A 23,521-nucleotide genomic window follows, 5' to 3' on the forward strand; every position below is an offset into this window, starting at 1 on the left:
GACTATTAAACGATTAAAAACAGAAAAACCGGGGTGGGAGTGAGGGGATCTGTCAACGAAAGGTTATTAGCCCTGTTCACTCCTTTCGGGAACAGGGCGCTGCCTGGGCGCAGGGGAGGGGGACGCGCAGCAGGACGCGTTAACCAAAGATGCCCCGGAAACTCGGTTCGTTCCCAGTTTTGCGCCGCGAGCCCTTTTATTCTCTAGAGAGACTGCAAGCCCCGGGGAGAGCGCCGGAGACCTCCTAGGGGAAAGGGAGGGAGGCGGCGCGCTGGGCCAGACTCTGCCGCTCCTCGAGAGGCCACGCACAGGTGCGCGTCCGAAGGGGGTGCGTGGTTAGCTGGCATCTCGCTACAGCTCCGCATTCCCCAAAACGCGGTGAAAATGAGCATTTCCGCACGCAGCCCGAGGAACGCTGATTTTTAAAACCTCGGCAGCGCACGGGGGTGTAAGAAGAGTTGCGGGGCAGGTGCAGCGCGGTCGGGAGGCCGGGATTGCCAGCGAGCTTTTCCCGCCCGCGTGGCTGGCCGCGCGTGGGCGCCGCTCGGTCGGGAGCCGGGGTGGGGGGTGCGTGCGGGGTGGACGTGCCGGGGAGCCGAACCGCAGGCTCTGGAGGGGACCCGTGACCCGAGCGGATGGAAGCGGCTGGAAGCGGCTGGAAGCGCCGCCCTCCTGAAGAGGGCCTGTGGCCCGGGGCTTTGAGCTGGAGATGGGGGCGGGGGGACCCCAGCGGGAGGGTAGCGGCCGGGAGCGCGCGGGACCGTCCTGCACAAACATCCTAAGCATCTGGCTGAGGCTCCACCTGGACGCCCGCCGAGCGGAAGGCCCGCGCTCCGGGTCCCTTACCTGCAGCCAATCGGTCTACGCAAGGAAGGGCAAAGGGTCCGGGCGGCGAGGTCGCGGAGCTGGACGGCGGAGCGGGGGCAGGTGGCGGAGGAGAGGGCCGAGAGGGTCTGCGAGCGCGGCGGCCCTGGGGAGCCGGGAGCCCGGGGTCCAGCTGGCGCCACGTACGACGCGGAGCGCGGGAACGAGCCGGCGCAGGTGCACGCGGGGCCGCGGGGCGGGGGCGGGTTCGAGGGTTGACAGGTGTGTTTTGTTGGTGTCCCAGGAGCGGAGCTCCGAGGCCCGCCCGGCCCGAGGCCCGAGGCCCGCGGCCCGGAGCCCGAGGGAAGCGCGCCCCGCCCCGCCCCGCCCCGCCCCGCCGCGTCCTCCCGGGCCCCCGCCCCGCGGCTCAGAGCACGTGCGGCCCGGGGCCCAGCTCCCCCTCGTCCCCAATGTCCACCTCGTCCTCCGGCTCGGTCAGCACGAAGGGGCCGGCGGGCAGGCCCAGCCGAGCCTCGGCAGAGGCGGCCTCTGGGCCGCGGGGGCTGCCCTCGGGGCTCTCGGGCCCGTCTGGCGCTTTGGGCTCATCCTGACTTTTCCTCAGCTGCTTTTTATGCTTCATCCGCCGGTTCTGGAACCACGTTTTCACCTGATTTCAGGGAGAAAAAAATAAATAAATACAACCGTGTCATTCCTTCAGATCCATAGTTACCAAGATCTGAGAGATGGCTGGCCTTAGGAAAATGGGCCGCAACCCATTCACGAATTATCCAAGAGCTGTGACAGTCTCATCCTCGGGTGAAATCAGCCCTCCACCGCTCGCAAGGGATCGTGTAGGTTGAACGAGAATCAGGCATCCTAAAGCTCCTGGAAGCAACTGTCCAACATAACGATAAAGGCCAAAATGGTGTGCTTTGTGAACACTAATATTGCTGTTAATTATAATTACTAATGGTAGGTGCGACTGGACGAGTGGCCTTTATGTTTAACTTACATTCTCCCCATTGGGGCCTCTGAGCACCGGATCCAGCAGGAGGATGAGAATCAACCTTGCTGGTTCTCATCAAAGAGAAAAGTCACGGGCACCTGGCTGATGATTTCACAGCAATCCGGGCTCCCGGGTACAGAGAATATAAGAGGAAGCGGAGGGAGTTTTAAGGTTGCAGGTGAATAGCATCTGGAAGATGGAAACAGTCCTCCTCCCGCTCAGGACAGGGCAGTAAGGAGGAGGCCTACATTACAGTGGGGGAGTGGGGAGGCTGGATCTGAGGGCTTGCGGCTGTGAGAGACAGTCAAATAATAATAATAATAATTAATAATAAAATGCTTCCCTGCGCGGGCCTCTCTCAGGACAAAAACCGGTCTAGTCTCTTTATTTTCCGGCCGCCCAGGCTTACAGCCCCGATCGATCGATGGATCGATAGATCGGAGGAGAGGAGTGGGGGGGCGACAACGGATGGTTCTCAAACTAAGAGTGATCCTCGGGGTCACCGAAGCACTTTCTCCTCCCGGCCCCGAGCTCCGGCAAGAGATGATGCTTCGGGAAGTCTGACCTGAGGATGGAGGTGTCGGTACTTTTCCTAAGGATCTTTGGAGAAGCCTGGAATAAAGGGGAGAGGGGTCGCCCCCACTCGAGAGCTCCAGCTCCGCACCGGGCGCGGAGGTGGAAGGGGCCCGAGGAAAGAGAAGCGGGGCCCAGGAACTGCCCCGTCTCGGGCCCACCTGCGTCTCGGACAGGCTGAGCGCCGTGGCCAGCTCCACCCGCTCCGGCGTGGACAGGTAGCGCTGGATCTCGAATCTCTTCTCCAGGCCCGAGAGCTGCGAGTCCGAGAACACCGTGCGAGCCTTGCGGCGGCGGCAGTGCTTGCCCGGCAGCTCGCTGTGCTGGGGGTGCGGGAAGAGCGCGGGCACCGGCATCCCTGCGGAGAGAAAGGCGGCCCGGGGGTAGAGCCGGCTCCCCGCGCGCCCCGGTCCCGCGCGCCTCCCTCCGCTTCTTGCCTCCGCCGGTCCCCTCGTCGCCCCCACGGCTTCTCCAGCCCCTTCTCCCAGGAACCGCAGGGCGGGGGGAATTTTAAAATCACAAGAATAGCGCTTGGGGATCTTTATCAGGCGGCTCATCTAAGACGTACAAACAATAAACAGTAAGTGGAATGGAAAAGAACATTTCAAGATCGGAGGCCTTAAAAAAAATGTGCTCTAGGAAAGACTCTGCCGGCGTCCGCCAGCTAGCAGTCAGTCCTTGTGCCCCTGCCCAAGTTTTCTTGCAAACGTCGGCTGGTCCAGGAGCTGCTCCGCCCAGCCACCTCTCCTCCATACCCCCGACGACACTCCGTCTAGTTCTGCGGCTAGTACAACCAGGAAGGTGGCCTCGCCTCTCAACCTCACTAAAAAACACCTTTTTTCTCTCTCTCGAGTGGCCCCCAACCTCCCGCCTGCTGCCAAAGGGAACAGATCAAAACTCTCTCCTGCGGAGCAAGAACCGAGAGGCAATTCCCGCCTGGCACGTTCCTTATTGGTTGTGGGGTCCTGCTGGGGACCCCGATCTCTAATCGAGTCCTCATTCTTTTCTTATTCTTTCTCTCCTACCCTGAAGAGAAGGATGGAAGCGCTTTTCCCCCTGACCAGGTCGGGGGAGACCTGTCTTGTCCTTCCTGACCTCCGCATTTATTACTGTGTCTGAGACACACCAAGTAAACTGCTACAGACATCAATTTCTCCCAATAACCCTGGGGAAAGGAAACGAGCAATTGTGGCATCGAGGGTTTTGGCCACTGCTATTGGGGGGGGGGGGACATGGGTGCAGCCCAGAAGGGACTGTCCTGAGTCAGGTAGTGAGAAGGCCAATACCAATACCAAGATGCCCGCTTCAACGTAGCTTGTACAATTGCCCTGCCAATCTAGTGCCTCAGAATCTGGGTTTTACAGCTTCATAGAAACTTTTAGCTTTTGCCATAGATTCCGGAGCACACATTTCACAAACTGTCTCATGTGTTTCCATGGCTTTCGCCTGGAGAGGGTTGTTTTCCTGCCTGAGCTCTGCATTTGGACTCAATGAATTATTATATTTCAACTGGAATGAAAAATGCCGAAGAGGGAAGCTATGAGTGTGGCCTTTCAGAGAGCGGCAGGAAAAGTCTGGCCTCACATCTCCCACTCCCAGCCACCTTACTGGCCCCCGGGTTTTGTCATTCATGGAAAATCAAAATGCTATGGTGTGGGGCTCCTGCTCCAGCAGCAATCAGGGCAGAGGAGGGCAGCCGAGCCCAAGATTATGAGTTAGATGTTGAGAGCGCAGAGGGTTAAAGTGGAGCAGCGTCCTTCACTCTCCCCCTCCACCCCCCACACACTTTTTTTTTCTTACCCTTTCTCCCCTATTCTGGCCAGGTCAAACCTTCAGTCCTGGGAATATCCCAAACCCTCATTCACTTCTAAGCCCCTGCACTATATCCATGAAAGCTCTGCGCAGAGGTGAAGAGAGCTGGCCCTGCTGGAGCCTTTGGAGCTAATGAGCTGGAAAGTGGAGTTCTGCTCCACAGGATGGGGTGGTCAGGGGTCTCCCTCAGAGCAAAGACAGAGAATCAGAATTAAGAGCTGGACCAAAGTGGCCCGGAGGACCAGGAGGAAGCAGACTGAGCACTATCCACCAAGAATGTTGTCAAAACCTCTAGCCACCTTTTGGATAGGAATGTTTCCTCCATTATAAAGCGTGTGGAGGGACCATGACTTATCCCCCATGGGTTGGCATGCCTCCGGGGAGCTCTGCATGTCCTCAGCCTTATCCCCAATGTTCCACTGTCACTTAGGGAAGGAAGGCACCAAGCCAGGCCGAATCAGCTCTGGCCTTTCCTCAGCTCCATCACAGGCATACGTCTATGCTGGGAGACCTGCTCTCACTCCCCAAACCTGGAGGCCCCTGTACTTACCCGAGGTGGTGAGGAAATAAGGGTGGTGGTGGTCTCCCTTATGCAGAGGGTGATGAGGGTGAGGAGCCAGGAGGGTGGGTGTGGGCATGAGGGGGTAGCCATAGTCTAGCAGAGGCACCCGGGAGGCCAGAGAGCTGGCGAAGTGGTCAGGGGCCATCTCCCTTAGCGGCTTGGGCTTGTGCAGCAGGATGTCCTCAATGAAGAAGGACGTGGGCCTCTGAGAAGACGCCGGGTGTAGCGGGGAGGTGAAGTTGAGATTCATCTTGAGCCAAGCGTCTGCCACAGGGCGAGAGCCGGGGACGAAGTGTAGGAAGCAGGCAGCGTCTCAGCAAGCCTGGTGGAGAGCGGACGACCCTCCGAGGCTCGGAAACCCCGAGGCTCCCTCCCCGGCCTGGGCTACCCCGGGCGCTGGAGAGGCGAGAAGACGAGCTCCTGGGTAGGTTGGGTCTATGTGTAGAATTGGCAGCTTCAAGAGGGGAGCTGGGAGAGCCAATGGCAAGGCTGCCAGCGGCGAAGGGGAGGGTGCGGTGGGCTCGGGGCGGGGCGGGGCGCTGTCCGCGGTGCTGAATACGACCGGCCGGGCCCGGAGAGAGCGCAGCGGACCCGCGTCCCTGCTCCTGCCAGGTTGGTTTTTCGACCTCAATTTGAGCTGCTTCTGCTTCTTCTTCTTCTGTCAGGCATTTTAAAAGAAAGCTAAAAAGAAAACGTCTCTGTCATTCGACAGACTCTTCTTTAAGAGAGCAAAAAGCATTTAAAGGGCCCCAAAGCAATAGGGATAAGGCACTTACTTTGGCATTTAGGCCTGGGTTTTCCAAGTTTAGAGACACGGTAGCGGGATGGAAAAGGGGAGAAGTGAAGAGAAAATCTGTATCTGTTACACCCAACTTCAGTTGCTGGCTGAGGCACGGAAGAACTATTGAGGAAAATAAATAAAATGCGGATGACCATTACATTCTTTACCTCAGTTAGAGAGGGTGGTATGAGGAAAGTTCTAGCTACATTGGTCAAATAATTTGGTCTGTGTAAGTATGTCCAGAGCTACTTCTTGATGCCAGCTTCCAACTCCTCCCAAATTTCCCTTACTTCCTCCTCACACAGCTTCCCATTTTGCCATACTACCACCTTCAACCCTAACCCACCAAAATAATTGTACTAGATTTTTGTCTCCTGTTCTTTCCCAGCCTTTCATTCTCCTCCCTCCCAATCTTTTGTTTTTGGTTGTCTTTTTTTTTTTTTTCCTGTTTGTCTCTTTCTAATCTGTCACATTTATTTCCCTGGAGTCAATTTGCTAAAATTAAGGTGATCATCTACAGCACAGCAGGGGTAATTTCAGCTCGCATCTCTGAAAATTGCTCTAATTATTGATGTTAAACTCAGGGAAATTAAAAGAAGCCACTTCTCTTCCATCTCCCCATTTTTAAGCTCTAATTTGTTGAAATCTAGTCGTCATCACAATTCCAATCACTACTGCTAATAGTAAAAGTGTTTTAATAGAGACTGAGTCCTCACAACCCATGCTATTAGATAATTAGAGGAGGTGTTAGAAAGCCAAGTGCTAATCCTTGGGCGCACGGGTAGGATTTCCATCTGATCTAGCAGGTAGAACAAATTAATTACCAGAATCAATTAGGCCCCAAACTACAGTGGTCCAGGAAGTGGGAGCATCGTATTCTATACGGATGAACCAGTAAATGGTAAACAGATGAGGAGAGCGAGAGGACGAAGGAAGAAAGGGGGGGGGAAGTAACTTTAAAATAAGATCTTGGCAAGTAGGCATCTAAACGAAGTCAGAACGCTCTATCTGGGAGTCTGAATTGTGATTTCTTTCTTGAAATGATGGTGATTAAAGACTGATAAACCCCAGAGCAGGCAGCCATGGAGGGGGGAAAGGAGTGGACTTTGAGGAGTCGATCCTCTCTCTGTAGCCCCTCTCTCTGTAGCCCGGGTCTATTGATCTTCCGCTAGAGGGAAGATCCTCTAGCCCCTTCCCGGGGCTAGAGGGAAACTGAAACCAAGGGAACTCGTAAAGTGGTGCTGAGGGTGACAGTCTACACTATACTGATGCCCACTTCCCTCTCAGTGAGAACTTACCCGGCTGAGTGAAAGCCAAGAAGTCCAGTCCCCTAAGGCCCTAAAGGCTGAGCACCTGCTAAGGGCGTAACAGGTGTACAACCAGACTTTGGCCTCAGTAAAGAGCCTAGCTATGCCCGGCGCTCCCTAGGCTCCGTCCCTACACACACCATGGGTACAGATTTGCACCCAGCCTTGGGGTGGGATTTAAACTTCTTTCCAGAGCAGAGACTAACTTCTGTCTGGGAAACAGAAATCAAGATTATTGAATGTCCCTCTGGGTGCAGGAGTAGAAAAAAAAAGTCTTTGGGTGACTGCTACCTTTGAGCCAAGGCACTGCAAACCCTTAGAATTTAGCCCTACACATGCACCAGGGTGTTCTCGGGGTCCAGAGAAGGGGAGGGAAGGGTAGACCGCCGCTCGGTCCTACCCTCCCCCTTACTTCACGTACGCTGGACTCCGCTCCCTGCTCGACCCCAAAGCTGAGGCTAGGTCTTCGGCCCCGCTCCCTGGAGGAGACGCCTCGCTTTTTCTAGCTCTGCTCGCGCTGAGCTCGCTTTCCGGAGAGCCGAGCGCTGAGCGCCACCGAGGGAGACTTCAACGCATTTCCCTCGGGAACCCGGTTCTGCTGCCTTTGCCTCGGCTCCAGCAGGAACCTAAGACGTAAGAGAGGAAGGGAGGAAGCTGGATAGCTATGGAAAGGAGGAGGACCTCAAGGATTGTAGGACTAGGAAAACTTCCCCTTCCCCTTCCCGTGTTTCTGCAACGAAGAGAAACAAAGCTGGGAGGCGGAGAGGACCAGCCGCCCACACCGAAGCAGGCCCCTGGGGATGCGGAGGCGGGACCAGGGGATCGGAAGTGGAGGCGGAGACAGGGATTCCTCAGTCGCCACCCTTTTTCAAGGAGGGAGAACCCCTTCTCCCAGGATGCTCAAATAATCACAGCTGAGGCTTGCCTTGGGAGCTCTGGGACGTGAGTCCTGCCTGCGAGTAGGCAGGCTGTACAGGCAGGTCTTGTCCTGGAGAAGTGCCTGTTGGGTCCTGGCCGCAGACTCCTCCTGGAATTATTGCCCACCTTCTCGGGGAAATGGAGACGTCAAGAAAGCTGGCAAGTTTCTCTGCAGTGGTGGGGCTACTGAGCAGAACCCCCGGAGAAACGCTAGGGTTACCAGAACCCAATCTCTATCCTCCCCCTCAAGGCCCCGGGCATGGCCCATCCTACTGCGTTGGAGTGAAGGAGGCCCCCAAAGATGTTCAGCCTCCTCTTAAGGTTCAATTCTGGCCTGTCCTACGCGGGAGGAGGAAGAGGCATTCCAGAGCCTACAGGGTTTCCCAGCCACCTAACCCAGCCCCTTCAGGGCCCAAACCCGGAATGAGTAAAAGTTATATTTTTTCAGATAACTTGTAAACAACTTGCCCCTTAAAAGCAGAGATGTTTTGGGGTGCCTGGGTGGCTCACAGGTGAAGTGTCTTCCTTTGGCTCAGGTCCTGATCCTGGGGTTCTGGGATCCAGTCCTGCTTCCTGGTCCCCCCAGGGAGCCTGCTTAGTCTCTGCCTACGTCTCTGCCTCTGTGTGTGTGTGTGTGTGTGTGTGTGTGTGTGTGTGTGTGTGTGATAAATAAATCTTTGAAAAAGAAAAACCAACAACAACAGATGTTTCATTGTCTGGATTATCTCTAAAGTAGAGACCAGCACTGGCCAAAAATGTGAGTCACATAGGTAGTTTTTAATTTTCTAGTAGTCACATTTAAAACATAGGAAGAGGGATCCCTGGGTGGCGCAGCGGTTTGGCGCCTGCCTTTGGCCCGGGGCGTGATCCCGGAGACCCGGGATCGAATCCCACATCGGGCTCCCGGTGCATGGAGCCTGCTTCTCCCTCTGCCGGTGTCTCTGCCTCTCTCTCTCTCTCTCTGTGACTATCATAAATAAATAAAAAAAAATTAAAAAAAAAACATAGGAAGAAACAGGTGTAATATTAATGTATTTCATTTAGCCCCAATATGCCAAAAAATTCAACATCTAATCAATATAAATATATTAATGAGATTTTTTTGTATTATTTTTTTAAGATTTTATTTATTCATGAGAGACACAGAGAGAGAGAGAGAAAGAGAGGCAGAGACACAGGCAGAGGGAGAAGCAGGCTCCATGCAGGGAGCCCGACGTGGAACTCGACCTGGGTCTCCAAGATCACACCCCAGGCTGCAGGCAGCGCTAAACCGCTGTGCCACAGGGACTGCCCTTTTTGTGTTATTTTTAATACTAAATCCTCAAAATCCAGTGTGTATTATATACTTAGTGTACATCTCAATTTATACTACCCATATTTTAAGTGCTCAATAGTTACACATGGCTACTGGTTACCTATGGGACAGCACATGGCTAGTTAATTGCCATAATCCCTTTTACCCCTTTCCTTTTTTTTTTTTTTTTTTTAATTTTTATTTATTGATGATAGTCACACAGAGAGAGAGAGAGAGAGAGAGAGAGAGAGGCAGAGACACAGGCAGAGGGAGAAGCAGGCTCCATGCACCGGGAGTCCGACGTGGGATTCGATCCCAGGTCTCCAGGATCGCGCCCTGGGCCAAAGGCAGGCGCCAAACCGCTGCGCCACCCAGGGTTCCCCCTTTTACCCCTTTCCAATGTAGATAGGCATACACAGAAAATGGAAAGCAGTTGCAAAAGCCAGCCTAGCACTTTCTTATGCCTGCCTTTTAATCATGTATTACATTCAATTATTGTAAGCATTCATTGAGCATCTACAATATACCAAGCTCTTCACTACACACCTTCCCAAGCTTTCTCCAAGCTTTAGGAGATTAAATGATGTACTCACATTACATTTATTATTGATTCTCATTTGACTAAAATCTGTCACCTAGAAACAGAAGGCTGGAGCTGTATGCTGGGCAGACATGTAAAACAAGATCCTGAACACTGCTCTGAGCAAAAAAATAAAGATCAAATGTATTTCTTCCCCCCCCCCCCCCAACCCACAAGACCTGATAGAGCTCCTACTATGGTCTTAACTGGAGAATTATGAATTCCAAGAGGAAAAAGACATGTTTTTCAGGGAGGGAATAATTAAACAGTCCTTCTCTCTTTCATGTCTGCCTCATCTAAAACTGTCATCTGAGCTGGGACTTAGTTTCCCAAAGAGACAACTCTATTGACGATCAAAGGAAGAGACTGGTTCCATTAGCCAAGGTGCCTATACAGTGGCCTTCAAAATAAGAGAAAAAATGTATTTTAGAAGGATCTGAGTAACATACTTTACTCATAACATTTTATATTATATTGCTTGTTGTCTGTTTCAAGTCACTTTCTATCTGAGTACTTTATTTTAAGTACTATCAAAGTGGATGACATGTCCAGAGAAAGAACAGGAGTCACTGAATGCTTCCTGCAAATGCATCTTCAAATAATGCTTTTTTCCCCAAAAATAATGCTTTTACACCAAAAATTAGGATGTGAACTCACATGAGAACACATCCAAGGATAGGATATCCAAATCACAGTATTCTTAACCTAATGACAACTAAATGCATCCTGTTTGCCATCCAGGACGAAGTCAGTCTATAAGGATCAAAATTTTCTTTTCTCTCTCAAGGCTTTCTATGCTAGTTTTGGCATCTTATTTTAAAACATGCTTCAAATAAATAAATAAATAAATAAATAAATAAATAAATAAATGCTTCATAAAGCAATAGGAAGAAAGACCTGGAGCTGGGAATTAAAAGTTTGAAATACAAGAGATCATATATTGTTTCTTAATCATTTAAAATGTATACAGTGGAATAAGAATGATCCCACCATTTTCTTCATCAAGTCCCAAAAAAGTAGCTCAATATATTACTAGAGAAAAACCAATAAGCTAACAAAAATGCCTTTTAAATATCATTTTGTCCCATCCTAAACCATCCAAATTCTATTTTCAGATTTAAAATTTGGCACCTATTGATACAATGTACTTCAAAGAATAATACCAAATTAGTATGCATAGCTTTGAAAATAATGGGGCATAAAATGCTACCATTATGAACTGTGAATTTCTGATGCGAAAGATTGTAAAACCTTTTCAAACTCTATTATGAGGTATAGAGATGAGCTTGTAAACATTTCCCAAGAGGACTGTGCATAGAACTAAATATTTGGTATATTTTTGTTAAAATGATGGATCAGTTATATTTTGTTTGAGAATACTCTTCACAAAGCCAAATTGATTTTTGTTCTTCTAACTTTCATTGCTAATACAATCAAGTTAGTGGACCAAAAGAAATGGAAGGTACAAATGATTGCAATATAAGTGGATAATATTGAATTTGTCTTAGCAATGACCAAGATGGTAGATAATCCTAAAAGGAAACAGAGTAAAAAAATATTTGAAAAGTTTTATTAAATAAGCTGAAAATAAGAAAAGTCATTCTATGTATAACATAAAAGTCTGGAAGCCAAAGAGGAAAATATTGATAAAATTAGCTGTATTAAACTTTTTAAAATTCTGCATGCCAGAAATTACCAAAAGCAAAGGAAAAAGATAAACAACAAAATGATAGGAGGCATTTGCGATTTATACCCCAGACATGGGGATAATTTGTTATATATAAAAAGTTCCTACCAATCAATAAAGAAAAAGACCAAGAGCACAATTTAAAAATTGGCAAAAATCAGGCTCCCTGCTCAGTGGGAAGTCTGTTTCTCCCTCTCCCCTCTGCCCTTCCCCTGTGTTCTCGTTCTCTCTCTTGCCTACTCACTCTGTCTCCAATAATTAAATAAAATTTTAAAAATAAATAAATAAATAAAATAAAAATTGGCAAAATATAGGAAGAAACAGTTCACAAGAAAGAAAGTATAAATGACTATTAAACATTTTAAAGAGGCTAATCATAATACTAAAAATAAGCCTAATGAAAGATCAGCTACAGTGAGACAACATTGTTAATATGTGGAATTAAAAAATAAAAAATCAAATTACCCACTCTGTTGGCAAAACTGTAGGGGAAAGAATCACTCTCATATATTGATGCAACGCATGCAAACTTGCACAATCTCTATGGAGAACAATTTGGCAATATATATCAAAATTCCAAATGCACACTGAAATTCATTTAACAGATATGATTTGCACATCATGGCTAAATTATACAAACTCAGAATGAAAGGAACTCTAAGGATACACTTTGAAGTGAAAAGGGCATTTGCTTTAGACTGAATGCTAACATTTGTTTTAAAGGGGGAGAGAAGGAGAAAAACATACAAATTTGATTATATATGTTAGACATACCTCTGGGAAGATATATAAGAAACTCACATTAGTTACTTTTAAGGACTGAAGTGCTGGGGTCTTGGTGAGAGGATTTTCCCCATATGCCCTTTGGGTTTTAGTTTTTTGTTTTTAAAGATTTATTTATTTTAGAGAGAAAGAGAGTGTGAGTGCATGTGAGTGGGCGGTGGGGTGTTTGGAGGGAGAGGAAGAGGGAGAGTCTCAGGCAGAGTCCCTGCTGAGCATGGAGCCTGATGAAGAGCTTGACCCATGACCTTGAGATCATGACCTGAGCCAAAATCAAGAATCGGAAGCTTAACCTACTAAACTAGCCAGGCACCCCTCCTATATGTGTGTTTGTACCTTTTGAATAAGAATCATATTCATGCAATGTTTTTTAAAAATCAAGTAATATTAAAGTTAAAACATAAAGGAAAAGGAAATTCTTTTACTTTAACCCCAAAATATCCAAAAATTACTACTTTTTTTTAAAGATTCTGTTTATTTTAAAGAGAGAGAGGGAGCACAAATGGGGGATGAGCAGAGGGACAAGCATACTCTGCACTGACCCTGACACAGGGCTCAATCCCACAACCCTGAGATCGTGACATGAGCCGAAACCAAGAGTCAGATGCTCAGCCGACTGAGTCACCCAGGCATTCTTCCCTATGTTCTTTCAAATTATTATTTTAGCCCTTCTCAATAGGTTACTGAACCCAAATTATTACAAAGTGTTTTCACTGAAATTTGCCTATAAAGGACAGTTTTATTCCCTAGTAAAGGTTCTACAACACTTTGCTTTCCTATAAATTATATGTGTTTTCAAAGAGGTGATCACACACCCACTCCCATCCACAAATTAGGGGTAATATGTATCTAATCACTTAAAGAAAGGAAAGAATAGTTTTTGACTATTTCAATGACAGTGCTATGAATAATGAGGTGAATTTCTTGTATTTATATTGTACATTGTGTACTTTAAGCTGCTTTCTTACCTGAACATCACATCTCTTCCTGTCCACATACATAAAGACACAGAGGATCACATAGGTAGAATCATGAACTCAAGATCACTCAGCTTTGTAGGTCAGGATTTGAACTCAGATTTATCTGACCTGAGAGTCCGTAGTCTATTCATTATAACCACATTATCTTTGAATTTGAAAAATTAGCAAGTAAAGCAATAATAGATGCTGCTTATCTCTCATCTGGAGTAAAACTTTCAACTATAGCCCTTGATTTAAGAGGCCAGTCTCCCCAATTCTTCTCCTTGGAGGATTTATAAATTCATACCATTACCTGCAGTAACTAGAACCTAAAATACCAGAAAGGATGTTTTTACTTTGGAAAATGAATACGCACGCACGCACGGACGTGCACACACACGAACACTTAGCATCATCACTTCAAGGTGAAGAGGGCAGGATGCAGGATATATTACCAGTGGTAAATTGAACAGGGCTTAGAGTCAAACAGACTCCAAGGTTAGAATCTGGATCTATTACCATTGCATACTAGCTGTATGACCTTGGAAATTGTATTTAACCCCTCTAAGCCCTACTTCATAGGATAGTTTGGGGGAATAATTAAGATAATGTGTATACCCCAAACATACACAATGTCATATGTCAATTATATCTCAATTTTAAAAAGATAATATATGTAAAGCATTTTGCTCAGTGCCTGGCACACAGCTAAATCTCAGTAAGTAACTGCTGCTGGTGCTGCTGCTGGTGGTGGTGGTCTGACAAACCAATACAAGAGACCCCAAATGATCAATGGTGGGACCCTAGGGATACCATGGACATGGGTGATTAATAAATCCAACACCATGCTGTTCTATAAAAGCAGGCTATATAATCCCAGAAAGAGATTCTTGCCAAGAAAAAAAGAATGTATTGGGAAGGAGGTGATGGTACTAGGTAGTGCTCTTCTGTGTACAAATGTGAAAAAGTGGGGAGTATCTATTTAGTTCTAGAAGATACCTTAAAGATGATTTTAAGAAAGATGACATCGTCTAACTTCCCCCAGCCAGAATTCAAAAACACTAAACTAGAAAGTACTTTTTTTTTTAAACGTTACTTATTTAATCATGATAGACACACCAGGCAGAGACACAGGCAGAGGGAGAAGCAGGCTCCCTGCAGGGATCCTGATGTGGGACTCAATCCCAGGACTCCAGGATCATGACCTGAGCCAAAGGCTGATGCTCAACTACTGAGCCACGCAGTTGCCCCTAAATTAGAAAGTACTTTAAGATCAACACCAAGTCTGGTTCTCCCTGCCTTCTACCAGAAGAAGACAATCAGGCAAAGGGTATTTATTGTTTACCAGGTATCCTACCTTTGCTAGGCTCTGTATGAGGTGTTTTGGAGAGATAGGATAGAGGAGAGCAGGGAACAAAGAAAAGTATAAGCCTTATGTCTGCTTCAGACACACATATACACACACCCCATACATGTAACCCAAAACATGCAAAGCAAACAAAACCAACCAAGAGTTTCTCTGTGTATTTTACTTAATTAGGAAAACATCACTAAGATGATATAGGCTCACTTGTAATTAGGATAGAAAATAATATCGGGAGACAGTGGAGCCAAGAGCTCTGTGATTTATTCAGTTTTTATCTGCAAACATTTATTGAACTTGTACCTTGCAAAAAGGTGGGTATGTATTGGAGGCCTTTTGTCATATGTATTTATCTTGCTTCCACTTTTAAGCCAAGGATTTCATTTTATCTACTGTATCTTAATATTTTCCAGTGCATAGTAGACTCTTCCAAAACTGACATGAAAATACTTCTATAATTGATTGCCATATTATTTGGCAGTTCCCAGGTAAAAGAATAATTTTTAAAAATTTTTTTATTTATTTATGCATGAGAGACACACAGAGAGAGAGGCAGAGACACAGGCAGAGGGAGAAGCAGGCTCCATATAGGGAGCTTGATGTGGGACTCAATCCCAGGACTCCAGGATCATGCCCTGGGCCGAAGGCAGGCACTAAACTGCTGAGCCACCCAGGGATCCTCAATAAAAGAATAATTTAGTGCTGGTTACCAGATCCCTCCCTATTGGCTGATAGGCAGGCAGCTCCTTAAGATGGTGTAGTGATATCATATGATTTTTTTGAGAGAGAGAGAGCATAAACGGGTTAGTATGTAGGGGCAGAGGGAGAAGGAGGGAGAAAATCTTAAGCAGACTCCATGCCCAGTGTGGAGCCTGATACAAGGCTCAAGCTCATGACCCTAAGATCATGACCTAAGCCAAAATCAAGTGTCAGATGCTTAACAGACTGAGTTACCCAGGTACCCCTACCAAATGCTTCTTTTTTTTTTTTAATTTTTTTTTTATTTATTTATGATAGTCACACACACAGAGAGAGAGAGAGAGAGAGGCAGAGACACAGGCAGAAGGAGAAGCAGGCTCCATGCACCGGGAGCCGATCCCGGGTCTCCAGGATCGGGCCCTGGGCCAAAGGCAGGCACCAAACCGCTGCGCCACCCAGGGATCCCCCCAAATGCTTCTTTTAAAAGAAAAACACCATGTGGGGGCACCTGGGTGGCTCAATCAGCTTAGGTTATGATCCTAGGGTCCTGGGAACAGCCCCACATCAGGCTTCTTGCTCAGTGAGGAGCCTACTTCTCCCTCTCCCTCCCTCTGCCTGGTGCTCCCCCTGCTTTTGTGCTCTCTCACCCGCTCACTCTCTCTCTTTCTCTGTCAAATAAATAAAATATTTTTTAAATTTTTAAAAATTAAAAATAAAAAAAAACACCAGGTGGTTTGGTGAGGGGAAGAAATGTGGACTGGTGAATCTGGAGAAGTCTCTTCAAACCAAACTAAAACAGAACCTTCACTTGGCACTCTGCAGTTTTAGCCTCACCAAATTCAATTATTAAAAATCACTTTCATCTGTCTTTCTGGAAGGATCATCCTTGTCAGCCCCCATCTACAGAGATAATTTCCATTCAAATCTAGATCCAGTTCACTCCACTCTCCCTCAGAAAACCACTCCTTTCTCCAGCACTTAATACACAGAGATACCACTGACTGGGCATTTGGAAAAAAGCTGAATACTATGTTGATATGTTTTATCTCTTGTCATGGCCATGTTCTGTTTTCCAGCTAGACTACTGTGTTATAGGCAACATATTCAAATAATTCAAAAGTCAAAAATTAGAAAAAGTTCATGACATGAAACATCTCCCCTTTCCCTCTCTTAGTGAATTCTCCCTTCAGAGCCAATCACTGTTACTGCTTTCTAAGTGTCCTTTCACAGATATTTTAAAGTGTGTACAGACGATATATATACATGAACACACATACACACATGTAGATGTGACTATATCTGTGCATAAATAAATGTATAGGTGAAATATATATGTATATATATTCCTCACTCATATACACATCTTTTCTCCCTCTTTTGATACAGAGGGTGAAGGGGTAGCACACTATGTATCCTTGGTTTTTATTTAACTTTTTTTTTTCGGTTGCACATTGATTGTGACATATATGGATGCACCAAGATTATTTAGCCAGTTTCCTTCTATGGTATCTAGGATGATTTCCTAAGATATTTAGGATGCTTTCAATCTTTTGCTATTACAAACAATACTGTATTAAATACATGTAAAAAAAACCCTGTAAACATATTTTATACATGGGCATTCTTAGAGGATGAATTTCTAGGTTAAGTTTGTAGTTTTGGTTGGTTTTGCCAAATGGTACTCCAGAAAGGGAGTTTATCAGTCTATTCTCCTATCCACGGCAAATTAGATAGTCTCAGGTAATTCTCCTACAAATAATGTAAGTACAGTACTCTTGTTTTTACGTCACTTAACCCTTGAGAATCTTAGTTATTCTATCTGCAAAGTGGGGATAATGTCATCTACCGCAGAGACCTATCCTAGGGATTATTTTGTGAGGAAAATATGCAGAAGAGCTATAAAAACTGTCCAACAAGAGGAAAATGTCAATTACTATTGAGAGTAATAGCTTCTAGGGGTACCTGGGTGGCTCAGCTAGTTAAGTGTCTGCCTTCGTCTCGGGTCGTGATCTCATGTCCTGGGATGGAGCCCTGAGTTGGGCTCCCTGCTCAGTGTGGAGTCTGCTTCTCCCTCCTCTCTACCCTTCCCCCAGCTTGTGCTTTTTCTCCCTCTCAAATAAATTTAAAATTTTTTTTAAAATGTAATAGCTTCTAGCACTTAATCTATGATAAATATCATATCACATGCTTTAATATAGTCTAATCTACATTACAAAGTAAACATAATTACGTTAGATTTATATTTCAAGAAAATGAAGCTCAGGGTGCCTGGGTGGCTCAGTCGATTAAGCATCTGACTCTTGATTTCGGCCCTGGTCTTTGATCTCAGGGTCATGAGATTGAGCCCTGCCTTGCACTCCACACTCAGTTGGGAGTCTGCTTGGGATTCGCTCTCCCTCTCCCTCTGCCCCTCCTGCTCCCTCTCTCTCTCTTTCTAAAATAAATAGATCTTTAAGAAAGAAAAAAAAAAGGAATGAAACCACAGCTCAGAGAGTGGACTTATCAGTCCACATCTGGCAAGTGGCAGAAGAGGGACTGAAACCCAGGTCTGCACAGGTTCAAAGACTGGGCTCTTTCCACTGAACCTCATTTTGACTTACAATTTATTTTTGTTAATTCAAGTAAAATGAATGTACGGTGTTCTATTAGTTTCACAATAGTTCTATTAATTATACAACATAGAGATTTGACATTTTGACTTATAATTTAAAAATTAAACTATCACTCCTTTAATTTGTATGAAATTGTATTTGAATCAAATATAATGAAGGAGTAAAGGTCTCATGCAAGACACAACCTGGACCATTAAGTATTGGTAGAATTTGGACAGGTGGAGGGATGTGAAGATACTCTTCCTGTAGCAGAGAATGGCAAATACAAGTATTCACAGGGCAAGTAGAACAAAGTGTATTTTGAGAATACTGAGATGATCATAACTAGAGTGGAGCCTTTGAGTAGTACTTGGGAATGTGGTTTAGGGGACGTCCTGGGTAGCTCAGCAGTTGAGCGTCTGCCTTCAGCTCAGGGTGTGATCCTGGGTTCAGGATCGAGTCCTGATCCCGCATCAGTCTCCCTGTGAGGAGTCTGCTTCTCCCTCTGCTTCTCTCTCTGTGTCTCTCATGAATAAATGAATAAAATATTTTTTTAAAAAATGTGGTTTGGGCCTTATTAACAAGTACTTGGAAAGATAGTCAGAGAGCACCTGATGGTTCAGTGGTTGAGCAGCTGCCTTGGGCTCGGGTCATGATCTGGAGTCCTGGATTTGAGTCCCACATCAGGCTCCCTGCAGGAATCCTGCTTCTCCTTCTGCCTATGTCTCTGCCTCTCTCTCTGTCTCTCATGAATAGGTAAATGAAATCTTTAAAAAAAAAAAAAGAAAGATAGATAGTCAGAAGACATTATGCTTAATTTGGAGGAGAGCAGCTTGAGGGTAGGGGCCAGTAAAGCTTTTCTGAGCAGGGCTGTAACTGTGGATGATAGTGTTTTAGGAAATGTTATATCAAGTCTTTATGTATGAGGAATTAGAGAAAAGGCACTAGAAAGTGTGGAAGGTATTGGTGTTTCCAGAGAGGAGTCCCTTCAGCCATTCAGTCAAAAAACAATCATTCATTCACTCAACAAATAGATATTAGTCACTTTCCATGGACATCAGGCATGGTGAGATTAGCTTAGAAGCTGTAAATACAAGCACCACACAGGCTCTGCTGTTAAGACTTTCAAATCTGGGGGAGCCTGTGTGGCTCAGAAGTTGAGCATCTACCCTCAGCTCAGGGCGTGATCCTGGGGTCCTGGGTTCTAGTCCTGCGTTGGGCTCCCTGCATGGAGCCTGCTTCTCCCTCTGCCTGTGTCCCTGCTTCTCTCTCTCTCTGCATCTCTCATGAATAAATAAATAAAATCTTTTAAAAAAAAGAGACTTGCAAACCTTATGATAATATCAGGATCTTAACTGCTCACATCTTCTCTGTTCCGTTTTATCCCTCCCTGTAATCCTTTCTTCAGGAGCCAGAGTGCTGATTCAAAAGCACAAATCTGATGAATTAGTCCATGTTCAAAATCCTTTGGTAGCATGTTATGTCACCTTCCATGCCAGGAACATGTGTTGCTCTAACCACCTCCCCAACATTGGCTTACCCTTCTATGGTTCTCAGAACAAATGGCTTCCTCCCTGAAGCCTTCCCTGATGCCTCCAGGTGTGTTAGGTGTCCTGCCCATGTGCAACCACACACTTCTGATATTATCATATTTTTCTCACTACAATGCAATTGTCCCTTTCATCGTTTGTCTCCTTCTCTAAACCATAAATGCTATAGAAGGAAGACCAATGTTACCCCAAGCGTCTAGTCCAATGTCTGGCACATGGTAAGGTCTCAAATGCTGACTAGCGGACTGAACCTGTGAATAAATAAATAAGTGCATAGGTAAAATAACCACTCAGATGATCCAGCCGGGTAGATTTTACTTTACTTGGGAAAGAAAGCAAATGTTTTCGTTGTTTACAAAGTGGCATGAAAGCTAATCAATCCCTGGTCGCCTTTCCAACTCAATATCGAATGGGACAGAGACTGTAGGTAGCAGTGGAGTTAGAATGGCTGGGTTAGCAGATAAGGAGTTGTGGAAAGGGTGGTCGTCATGACAACCTGTAAGCTTATTAGGTACCACAAGCCTGTAGTGCACCGGAAGAACCCAGATTCACATGGGTTCAAGATCTGCAGGCTCCAGCTACCTGGCCCAAATAGTTCTATTTTTTGGACTCCTAGAATGCTATGGCGGTAGAACCTGTGAGATTGTTCCTTTCTGTGTTGCTTGTTGTACAAATAACATCCGGAGAAGGTGAGTGATTTGTCCAGTCACACAGCAAATTCTTGACAAGGCCGAGGTAGAAAACATGAGTCTTTCCACACCCAGGGGAGTGTTACCATTTCATGATTCCCAAAGATGTTGGATTCTTTCACCAGTTTATCAGTCACAGGTGGATTTGCAGAATTTTTCATCATGTTAAATTTTTCATTTTATTCACTCAAAACTTCACTTTTTAAAAAATTTTTTACTCATTTGAGAAAAATTGTGCAAATGAGAGGGCATGAGTGGGGGGAGGGACAGAGGGAGAAGCAGGGAGCCTAACTCAGGGGCTTGATCCCAGGACCCTGAGATCACGACCAGAGCCAAAGGCAGATGCTCAACCAACTGAGCCACCCAGGCTCCCCATTCACTCAAAACTTCATGAATCCATCCACTCATTCATTCACCCCTTCAACCTGTCTCTTGGAGTGTTATTACCTATCTTGCACTACTAAGTGCTGTGGAAAATAGGACATTCTGTAATGCAGGGTCCTTGGCTCTCATTTGATTCTGCTGTAAAATGGGGGGAAATGGATTTTTGCATGGTACCAAAGTATTCCCCTACATGTTACTTGCTGTTATAGGAACAAGAAAGTATAACTGTGTGTGATGTGATCAGACTGTCACCACTTCAGCCCAGTGATCAATCTTACATCTCTTATGGCCAGACAACCAGACATTCATTATATGTGCCCTGCGGTGATGCTAAGTGAAGTACACACCGTCACCTCCAAAGTATTCCTGCCAAATGTTTAACCTGAGTCTAATCAGATTTACACCCTACTTATTTCGAGCCACAGAAACTACAGAGGGTAAAAAACAAGCTACAGTATACTATGTGGAAGCAGACAAACCCAAGCTGTACGCATTGTATGAGACAATTCCCCATTTCCTTCAACAATGGCAATGCCATAAGGCATACTTTATTTACTTAGGGACTTAAGACACGCTGTGCACAGTCCTTTCTTTAAAAAGAAAAAAAGTGGGGGAGGGCACTTGGGTGGCTTGGTAGGTTGAGCATCTGACTCTTAGTTTCAGCTCAGGTCATGATCTCAGGTCCTCCAATCTAGCCCTCCACCCTGGGATGGGGTCCTGGCTCAGCAGGGAGATATCTTGGGATTCTCTCCTCTCTCTCCCTCACCATCAACCCCTCCCCACTCTATCTCTAAATGAATGAATGAATGAATCTTTTTAAAACAAACCAAAAAAAAGAAGCACGATGTGCATGGTCCTTGGCTGGATGCTGCTCTGAGCATACCATTAAAAATACTTTCAGAGAAATAGGAACGTTTGAATACGGACTAGGCATTAGAATATGAAGGAATCGCTAATTTTGCTAACGGTGATAATGGTATTGTGGTTATACAGGAACATGTCCTTTCAAGTTTTTTTTTTAAAAATGTATACATTTAAGTAATTTGGGTGAGACATCATACTGCCTGAATTTACTTTAAGTAAACCTCAGGGGTGGGGTAGAGATGAAATAAGTGTGACAAAAGATTAGTAACTGCGACTCAAAGATTAAGAACTGTTGAATTTTAATGATCAATACACGGAAGTTCCTTATTTTGTTGTTTCAATTTGTGGAAAGTGTCCATAATAAAAAGACAAAAGCAAAAATATTTCAAAGGCTTGGACATGGCCTAAATCAGGGTATGCTCAGTTCCCAATGTCCAGAAAGCAACACAGGAAAAGCCCAACAGCTAGCTTTCCAAGGAGGCTGGAGAAGAAAGATGTCTTGGTCCCAGAGGGGGAGCCGGTGAACCGAATGGAAATGCGCGCGGGCGGAGCGAGGGTCTGAGCGGAGCCTTAGACACCTGCCAACTTAGAGACCCCCTCGCCTCCTCTCTCCTCCCACGCGGACTGCAGGGGAGACGCTGGCGAACCTACCTCTCAGAAATGCCCGGCCTTGCTGCCTGATTCGACCTTCAAAGTGCCCTGGCAGTGGGTCCAGGGAGCGGACCCAGAGCCCGACCTCCCACCGCGCGCCGCCCGATGCTCCCAGCAGCAGAATAATCAAAGCTAATTACGAACACAAAGGGATGCTCATTTGCAAAGAAATGACCTGCAGCTACTTGTTGCTCGGGTCGGGGGTCAACTCGGCGCGACCCAATTAGTACTTGCCCCGAGAGAGATCCCTGATACCCTTGCCCATCCATCCCAGCAGCAGGCTGGAGTCGGAGCCCCAGCAAAACCACCCAGAAGCCTTTGAAAGCCCCTGGACGGGGGTGTTTTTTCTCTCAAGCTCAACACTGACCAGTCCTTACCTAGCCCTTATCCCTTAAGAACAAATTCAGCGAGTCCACATCAAACAAAACAAGGGCAGGATGGATGATGTTGCCATTTATACGCTCTGACTAATGCAGTTCCTGATTTGCCTTCCAAATTAAATGCATCTCGCTTAGTACATTTTCAACAGACGTTACTCATCTGCTCGATTAATGAGTTTGCTGTGAAAGCGTACTTTGGTAGCAATTTGAAACAAAAGCACCTCAACGTGACTGTAGCTTTGCTTTTCCTTCTCTCTCCATCTTCGCCTCCCTTCCTCCCTCTCCCTCCCCAGGGCAAATGCATCACTGAAGCGAGGGGCCGGGAAGCTGGAATTGGCTGAGGGTTCTCTTCTGTGTCACTACACTACATTAGGAATAAAACCTTCCACTTAAACACTTAAATGAAAACATCGAGAAACTAATTTACTATTTGCAATCACATGATTTAAACCGAAGCTGCCTTAATTTCCTCCCCATTTTGCTTCATATTCAATATGAGCGCACACTAGATTGGTCTATGAAAAGGCTGTCTTCGAATCACAACACTTAAGACCTCTTTCATTTTCTTTTTGATTAAATAATTGAAATTCCTGTCAGGGCCTGCACTTTACTGACGCACAGATTTGGTGTGTGAGGATAAAGACCACTTTTTGTTTGCTGCCTGGGTCTTAAAAGCCAGCGGGCTTCACTTCATTGAGGGGCCGATAAGATGGACCCACGCTATTCACCCATTTCGCAGAAATTTTCTGTGCCCATTAAGTGATTGTCTGAGACAAATTATGGAAACGTCTCCTCTCGTTTGACCACCCTCATTCATCTAGAGGCTTCTGTTGCTGAGAGCTGAGCTACTCTCACGCCAAATTCATCCACTAGGAAAATAAAAACCCACATGCATGTAGACATACAGCCGCCAAACACAAACACCAAAAAGAAAGAAATCACAGAAAACTTCATTTGCTCAACTAAAGAAATCAGAGGTTATTTACATCTCATGGCAAGTCAAGGCAGTACAAGTAAACAGCACAGCACAGCAGGGCCATGGGCCTCTGGCATCCTCAAGGTTGAGGTAAATAGGTAAAAAAAAAAAAAAAAGGGTAGAAGAGACCCTCACTCGGAAAAGAAACGAAACCACCCCCTCTTCCATCCCATCATCTGATGAGCCAATGATTGAACTAGACAGCAGCAGGTGTTTGTGTGGCCGTACCCTTTGAAAGGTCTCATAACACATATATGGCCTTAGAATGTGTGTCTGTGTTTAAATACAAATCACACATTCTCTTTTATGAA

General features: G+C 46.1%; 1 protein-coding gene across 1 annotated transcript; it reads right to left on the reverse strand.

The window, feature by feature from the left end:
* Nucleotides 1–1,231: 1,231 nt before the first annotated feature.
* Nucleotides 1,232–5,007, reverse strand: BSX (brain specific homeobox). Its single transcript, XM_077884713.1, has 3 exons — nt 4,746–5,007; nt 2,545–2,741; nt 1,232–1,471 (listed from the first exon to the last, which is right to left on the reverse strand). Exons 1-3 carry the CDS (start codon nt 5,005–5,007, stop codon nt 1,232–1,234), a joined length of 699 nt encoding a protein of 232 aa, XP_077740839.1.
* Between the last annotated feature and the right edge of the window lie 18,514 nt (nt 5,008–23,521).

The sequence above is a fragment of the Canis aureus genome, chromosome 3 (assembly GCF_053574225.1).
Source record: "Canis aureus isolate CA01 chromosome 3, VMU_Caureus_v.1.0, whole genome shotgun sequence".
NCBI classification, from domain to species: Eukaryota; Metazoa; Chordata; class Mammalia; order Carnivora; family Canidae; genus Canis; species Canis aureus.

What these genes read in the sequence shown, in the direction of transcription:
- BSX (XM_077884713.1), bottom strand. Translation starts at nt 5,007, where the DNA reads ATGAATCTCAACTTCACCTCCCCGCTACACCCGGCGTCTTCTCAGAGG. An exon ending in TTATTTCCTCACCACCTCGG is followed by an intron (nt 2,742 to 4,745) that starts GTAAGTACAGGG and finishes TTCTCTCCGCAG; the next exon opens with GGATGCCGGTGCCCGCGCTC. An exon ending in TCAGCCTGTCCGAGACGCAG is followed by an intron (nt 1,472 to 2,544) that starts GTGGGCCCGAGA and finishes CCCTGAAATCAG; the next exon opens with GTGAAAACGTGGTTCCAGAA.